General features: G+C 46.6%; 1 protein-coding gene across 1 annotated transcript in view; it reads right to left on the reverse strand.

The window, feature by feature from the left end:
* The window catches only part of LOC107687617 (cingulin-like protein 1), a 19,335-nt gene extending 14,375 nt beyond the window's left edge, over nt 1-4,960 (reverse strand). The window contains exons 1-10 of the mRNA XM_016485012.1: nt 4,912-4,960; nt 3,065-3,817; nt 2,823-2,917; nt 2,101-2,188; nt 1,454-1,561; nt 1,237-1,385; nt 1,006-1,141; nt 721-933; nt 395-601; nt 214-318 (exon numbers count right to left, since the gene is read on the reverse strand). Of these exons, the coding sequence (XP_016340498.1) occupies nt 214-318; nt 395-601; nt 721-933; nt 1,006-1,141; nt 1,237-1,385; nt 1,454-1,561; nt 2,101-2,188; nt 2,823-2,917; nt 3,065-3,817 (1,854 nt within the window). The 5' untranslated portion in view covers nt 4,912-4,960. The remainder of the gene's footprint in view (nt 1-213; nt 319-394; nt 602-720; nt 934-1,005; nt 1,142-1,236; nt 1,386-1,453; nt 1,562-2,100; nt 2,189-2,822; nt 2,918-3,064; nt 3,818-4,911) is intronic.
* Between the last annotated feature and the right edge of the window lie 2,865 nt (nt 4,961-7,825).

Raw genomic sequence — 7,825 nt, forward strand, 5'->3', positions numbered from 1 at the left:
AGATGGACAGACAGACGGATGGAGAGACAGACAAATGGACAGACAGAGAGCTAGACAGAGAGATAGACAGAGACAGACAGACGGATGGACAGATGGACAGGCAGACAGATGGATGGACGGATGGACAGACAGATGAACAGACAAACAGACAGATGAACAGACTGACGGAGAGACAGACGGATGGACAGATGGACGGACGGACAGACAGGTTACCTGTGTGTCCTCCAGGTGTCTCATCAGGGCTCGGTTGGCTCCACACATGTCCTCCTCCTGCTGTCTGACCTCCTGCAGCTCCTCCTCCAGATTCTGTTTCTCCATCTGAACATCAAGTATAAAACTGGTACTGAAACTGGTACTGTTCATACTGCAGCTTTAACAGGTTGCTGATTCTCACCATCAGCTGCTCCACACGTGCTGTCAGGAGCTTCTCATGCTCTTGCTTCTGCTGGATGAGATGGTGGAGGGAAGAGATCTGCTCCTCCAGAGTGCAGATCTTCTGCTGGAGCTCTGCTTTAGTCTGCTTCAGCTCTGAGATCAGCGTCTGACCGGCTCTTTTCTCTGCAGCCACCTCCAGAACCTTCTGACCCAGCAGAGCCACACTCTGGAGCAGAGGAAGAGGACGGAGGGGCGTCAAGTCAGCTTTAATTCTATAGAGCTACATACAATAGACTGTACATGAAATAAAAGTGAACTGAAATGAAACACAATATAGAAACGTGCCTCTTTGGCCTCCTGTGTGGCTTCCAGGAGTCTGTGGATCTCCTGCTGGTGCTCCTCCTGCAGCGCCTCCACATCTCTGGCGTGAGCTGAGATCTCCTCCTCTAGCGCCTCTAGCAGGGCTTTCAGCTCCCTGTCCCTCCGGTGTAGCGCCTCCTCCTGCTCCTCCTGCACCTGCTGCAGGGCCTCGAACTCCCCATGCAACTGAGACAGATCCTGAGAGACGGACGGAGAGATTCTCACCTCACACAAATCATTACATGAAAATGAAGGGGTCAGAGGTCGTACCTGCAGCAGCCTGTCTCTCTCTCCGGCCTCGCAGCTCTTAGCACTGTCTAACTCATCATGGATGTCAGACAGCTGCTGCTGCAGATCCCTCATATCAGAACGACACTGATCACGAGCTCTTCTGGCCTGCAGGAGTCTGAACACACACACACACATATCACACACACACACACACACACACACACACACACACACACACACTGTGTGTGTGTGTGTGTGATCTCTACTCACTGGTCCAGTGAGGTCTGCAGCTCTTTCTCCATGTCGGTGAGTTTATGGCGGACTATGATCTGCTCCTGTTCGTTCCTCTCTAGCGTCTCCTGCAGTCTCTTCAGCTCGGCGTTTCTCTCCTCTTTCTGCTCAGACAAACTCTCGTTGTTCTGCAGAGACATGAATGATGTCAGACGGGACACAAACTGACTGATTGTCTGATATTTGATCCAATCACCTGCTGGGCTTCCTGCAGCTGCTGCTGTAAGTGACTGACGTGTCTCTCTAGCGCCGCCCTTCTGTCTTTAAGATCGTTCACCTCCTCCAGAGGAGCTGCAAACTCAAACTATTCAACACACACAAATCAGTCAAGCAGCGATTACTGGAACAACTCACAAACGATAACCACAGGACTAGTGTACGGAGAGATTTAAATTACATGAAACTTTAAAATATGTCATGGCATGATGAAATAAAGTACAATGAAATGCAAATATATTTAATTATGCTTAAATTTATTGATTGCAACATTTTATTATATATTGATTTCTTTCATGTCCTTTTTCAATTTTCATAAATAAATAAATGTATTTCACACCTTTTTTTAAATTCATGCTTACATTTAATCATACTTATTGCAATATGCCATTATGTTTTTAATGATTTCAATATATTTTTATTTAATGTAGTCTGTTAAATGCCTCCATACTAGTGTCCAAGTACCAGCAGTTATAGTTACTACAATGAAACTGTGGAAAGTTAGTTTTTCAAAACAAGAAACAAACAGTTTGCAGCAGATCCCGAATTCAGTAAGAACAGCTGCAGTTTGATGTACTACGGTACTTTGATGGAAGCTCAGGGTTACTGTGGTAAATGTCCGCTCACCTCCTCCAGCGTTGTGAACTTCAGCATGCGGATCTTGTCAAACATCAGCTCCACCTTCTGCCTGATAACGGCTTCACCCTCACAGGACCTGAGGGAAACCAGCCGCAGAGACACAGCTAAAGTCATGGCAGTCTGATCTGCATCAATCAATCACTTACACCAGTATTTACTCACGCGTCGCTCCAAACCAGCTGAATAATAACTCGTATGACTTTGGAAGAGCTGCAGTGACACTTTTTCTGGAGCTTCAGCACATCTGTGTTTATTATTTCAGAACAAATAAAGTCATGCAGGTTTGGAGCGACATGAGGGCGAGTAAATAATGACGATTCAGCTGAACTACCGGTTTTAGTTCAAAATCATCGCTCTGGTTCCTCAGGATCAGGAATAAACTCAGTTCTCCTTCAGGTTCATCTGATGTGCTGAGATGGAAGACGAACAGAGTCTGAAGCGCATCTACAGTCATCCAGCTGAACAAACACGTCACTATTCGAAGAATGAGGAGGAGCAGTGCTTTCTGGGACGTTCATCAAGAGATTCCAGGAAAGCATGAGACTTTTTTATCATAATATCTAATATATGGCATGTAGCATAATGCTGAATGATTACCATATTCGTATTCTACAGTATTTGATTTCAGAGAATAACGTGTTTCTCATGTACATAAAACACACTCACACACTAAAGCAGCTGAATGAACAGGATCTACGGTTCGTTCTCACCCATCTTTCAGGTAGTTAACCATCACCAGTTTAGCGGTTTCCTCATCGGGCTGATCCGGAAGCTCTCGCTGTCCTTTCAGAAGATCAGGTGTGGCCTTAGAGACACGTGACATAATGACTCATGAATCAGCTCAGATGAATCGAACACAATCAAATGACTCGTTTGTGTGTGTGTGTGTGTGTGTGTGTGTGTGTGTGTGTGTGTGTGTGTGTGTGTCCTCTCTATCTGCGGTCGTCTCTACCTGTCCGCTTCCGTTCTCTTCTTTGACCTCTGACCTCTCCTGCTGCCCTGCAGATGTGGCTCCGACCCCTGTGACCTCTGACACATCTGTCTGCATGAAGCCGCCGACTTCCGTTCCAATCCCTGTCCTGTCCGATCTGGACTCCAGACTTCTGGAGCGCCTCTTCTCCTCGGGTCCGATTCTGCTGCGGTGAGCGACTCGGCCGGTCCGAGGGGATCCTGCGCGGTCCGTCCTGGTGTCGTGTATCTCTGAGGCGGCTACAGACATCCTGCAGATGATATGAGACGGCTGGTAGGGGACGCTCTCCACCGACGGCTCCTGGACTCCCGGCACAGGGATCCTGGCTCTCTTCACCATCACGGGCGAGGAAGGGCTGCTGCACCAGCCGCGGTGGTTTCTGGGATCGCAGGCTCTCAGGATCTCAGGCTTCCTCTGGTAGTTCAGCAGCTGGGCCGACGGGTTCTTGAAGGCTCTCAGAGATCTGTAATGATCCAGTCGAGGAGTTTGAGTGCTTGAAGCGCTGCCGCTCATATTGGACACAAACTCCTGCCGCTGATGGTCGGTGAGGAAGACGTCGGGATACTCCGGAGAACATGGTGCGCACCTCCCCTGAGCGTTCAGGACCACGTACGGCCGGCCAGCGATGCCCTGGACCTGGACTTTCACCCCAAACAATCCCGAATCATCATCACCCTGAGACGCTTGAACAGGGTCAGACTGAGATCGTCCATCATGAGCGCCAGACAGCTCCATCTAGGAAACAATCACTGACTCAGTCCAGACTGAAGGAGAATCCTGACAATGAATGACATCAGCGTGAGAAACAATGAGTGTTTAGAGCAGAAACACAGAGAATGATGACGCTCACTTAGCTCTCTGAATGCTATTGTTCTTATATACAGCTAGTTATAAAAACTACAACCTCAGCCTAACAGAAAACCTTCTGCATTTTTACAATTAAAAAGTACTTTACCTCATTTTATACCAATTTTACAAATTGAGTAAAATTGAGTACACATTTGTCTCTGAAATATGATTAAGTAGGTACAAACACACACACACACACACGTTTACTTAGCTCTCTAAATGGGGACATTACATAGACTTCTATTGTTTTTATATACAGATAGTTATACACTTTTTAACCTAAACCCACCCCTACCCCTCACAGAAAACTTTCTGCATTTTTACAATTTCAAAAAAACTTTGTTTACTTTATTTTTATACCAGTTTTACAAAAGAGGATGTCCCCAAATTTAGTTTTTTGGTGATTTTGTCAGGTTTTGTTCACTTTTGGGTACAAATTTGTCCCCAAAATATGGTTAAGTAGGTGCGCGCACACACACACACACACACACACACACATACATTCATAAAATGCACACAATCATTCTTCAAACTACACTGATTAACTTATAAACAAACGTGTGTAGAATTAAAATGATGTCATAAAATGACATATTCAGGACCTTTATATTCCATAAATAATTTCTGAATTCATGTCACATCTTTCTCTCTGTGATCAGACTCATGATGATACAATAGGACTTTTCGTGAAACTGTATCGTTTCAGCTATGGATTGAAAGCATTCCTCATATCGTCAATCAATTTATCAGAAGATTTCAGATACTGGATACAGCTGTAATAAAAGCTGGTTGAAATGGTCGGTTTATACTGTTAATAGATCAGTTCTTGTAATGGAAAGAAGTAGTTATTGGATTGAAATGATCTTACCGCTGCAGTCTTCAGTCACAGACACGGCTGGTTGAAATGGTCGGTTTATACTGTTAATAGATCAGTTCTTGTAATGGAAAGAAGTAGAGTTATTGGATTGAAATGATCTTACCGCTGCAGTCTTCAGTCACAGACACAGAACTCCAGCACAGAAACTCAGCGAGGACAGCAGATGTAGACACGCCCCTCTGCTCTGATTGGGCAAGAGTCAGGCGAGTCCGCCTCTCAAACCCCGCCCCCGACCCTCTGGGGACCCGCCCACACCCTGAACACACACACACACACACACACACACACACACACACAGATAACTGGGCAGAAATGAATAAAAGCACTATGAGACAGACAGAAAGATGACTTTAGTCAAGGACAGTTTTCAGCCCAGAAACAGTTTTTAAAATATGAACATGATACTTAGCCAATAACTGTGATTCTTTTCTTTATAAAACAGGAACCGCAGTTCAATTATCTAATAAACTTTGTTTGAAAACTATGAAAAGAACATTTACATCTGATGAATGCATTAAATGTCATTGGTAATAAAGCAAGATTTAAAAACAGTCTTCGAGCAGGAGAGAGTGCTCAGGGTGTGTTTCTGTACAAAATGAGCAACTGCTTGACATATTGTGCTAAATAATCGTACGACACTGAGCAAAAGATGAAGAGAGCGAACGACAGCAAGAACAGAAGACAGCAAACATTTCACTTGTTGATGCAGATGAGTGTGATTGCTCTTCTGAAACAGTGTGAAGATCAACAGATCCTGCGAGCGAAAGCGCTGACAGACAGATGATGAACGGGTTATTCAGGCTGTTTGAGTGCAAATAAACACAGTCAGTTCAGCAGAAACACACACCACGACCGTGATGTGGAGTGACAAACTCTCCCTCTCTCTGACTCACACACACTGAGATGTTTAGCTCCGTCTCAGACGCTCTGATGATCTGCTGAACACCTTTCTTTGTGCTGAAGACTGAAAGTCATGCGGGCTTGAACAACATGAGAGTGATGAAATGATGACAGAATTGTCATTTCTTGACAAACTATTCATTTAAAGAACATGATTGAGATCTCACATCAGAACATCAGAAAGAAAATAACAATCAACCAAATGAGACACAGGATGGGATGACACTTAGACCTTTCCTCGATTTCTTACTAAATCTCTCATGTTTCTTCATGTTCATTTAAATGCTTTTTGGAGATTTGTAACATTTAATAAATACAAAGCAATCATAGCCATCAAAATATAGATTTTATTTGCACTTTATTTGTCTTGTGCATTCAGCCAGACTAGATTATACTTTCAATTAAACATTCTGATTGGTTTGTAAAAGCTGTTTTTCTTCATATTTCCCTATGGAATGGTCTCTCCCTTTGTGTCACTGTGGGGAAACTCCTGTTTACTTTTGACGTCACACCGGCTCAGCCCCCACGTGCTCCACTCTCCCCACATCTCCTCATTTCGCCGGTGTGCTTCACACAGGAGGATCAACTCCCCTCATCAGCTGTGAGTGGCTTAGGTTCCTTCGGTGCTTCTGAGGTGGAGACTGCCGTCGATGACTCTGTGTCCTTGACAGCGTCAGATACTGAAGAATGGTGTGTTCCGGCGAAGAGCCCGAAGCCCCTTCTCTCTCACAGTCAACATGGCCGAGCATGGTCAGCGAGCTGATCCGCGTTCTCTCTAAGGCAGTGGATCTCGGCTTGGATTGGTGGCCCCGGAAGAGCCCGCCCATGGCCCCATAGATCAGTGGTTCCTGAAGGGATGCCGCCAGCAATCCTCCCGTCAACGGCCCGCCCCGTTCCTGCCTGCAGTTCATGAAGTACTCACCAAAACGTGGCGTGCCCCCTATTCAGCCTGTGTTAATCCCTCCACTTCTGCTGCTCTCACCACTGTTGAAGGCGCTGAAGACAGAGTTTACTGCAAGCTCCCCCCTCTGGAAGAGTTGGTTGCTGCCCACCTGTGCCCACCATCAGCCCTTGGATTAAAAGCCCATGCAGAGCACCAGGTGTTCAGATTCCAGGTGAGCAGGGCAGTGCTCCAGGTGTTCAAGGCAAAACTTCTCCGAAGCATGGATGAGTCCGGCCAGTATCCTAACGCCTTCAAGAAGCTGCGCACAGTGACTGACCTGGCTCTGCACGCTACCAAGGCAATGGCGCAGGCAATTGGCAAGGCCATGGCCAATTTAGTGGTGCTGGTGCTGAATCTTACAGAGATCAGGGACGCTGAAAAGATCACCTTCCTCGACTCACCAGTCTCTCCCAAGGGACTATTCGGCCCTGCCATGGATGGGTTTGCTGACGCTTCACTGAGGCACAGAAAAAGTCACAGGCTCTGCGTCACTTCTTGCCCAAGTGCTCCAGTGCTGCGGCTGCTTCAAGTCACCAGAAGACCCCATGCACTCAGCAGCCTGCAAAGCCGGCGCTGCCTCAGCCCCAGCAAAAATCTGAGCCCGGGCTTCAGCAGCACCCTCGGACGGCAAGACGGTATCCTTATCCGAAGCGCCAAGGTCCCCGCCCCTGAGTGGTGCTGGTCCGAGAGCCTCAGAAGCCATCCTGATCTGTGCACAGAGAGGAAGAGGAGAGGGTCAGTTCTTGCCGAGGCCGAAACTCCCTGAAAGAATGCTCACGCTCATTCTCCACCCCTCCAACTGTTTCTGAGCATTGGAGATTTTATTCTTGCTGGGCACGTCCTTCAAATTCAGCGCGTACCCAAGCAAATTACCGCTGTGATAGCGGACCCACATACTCAAAAGAGTAATTCTCCTCTCCTCATATCCATGAATGTCAGTTCTCCACCCCCATGTGGTGAACTACCATTCATAAAAATAGAACCACTTGCCATCCGGCTCCAGGCTTGGGAGGCCATCCCCGATGTATCAAGCTGGGTTCTAAATATTACAAAATGAGGTTACTCGTTCCAGTTCGCTCACTGGCCACCTTGTTTCAGAGGTATTACTCAGACTTTGGTACAGGACAAAAATGCCCACGTTCTCCAGTCTGAAGTACAAACACTGCTTGCTAAA

The sequence above is a fragment of the Sinocyclocheilus anshuiensis genome, unplaced genomic scaffold (genome assembly GCF_001515605.1).
Source record: "Sinocyclocheilus anshuiensis isolate Anshui unplaced genomic scaffold, SAMN03320099.WGS_v1.1 scaffold1993, whole genome shotgun sequence".
Classification (NCBI taxonomy): domain Eukaryota; kingdom Metazoa; phylum Chordata; class Actinopteri; order Cypriniformes; family Cyprinidae; genus Sinocyclocheilus; species Sinocyclocheilus anshuiensis.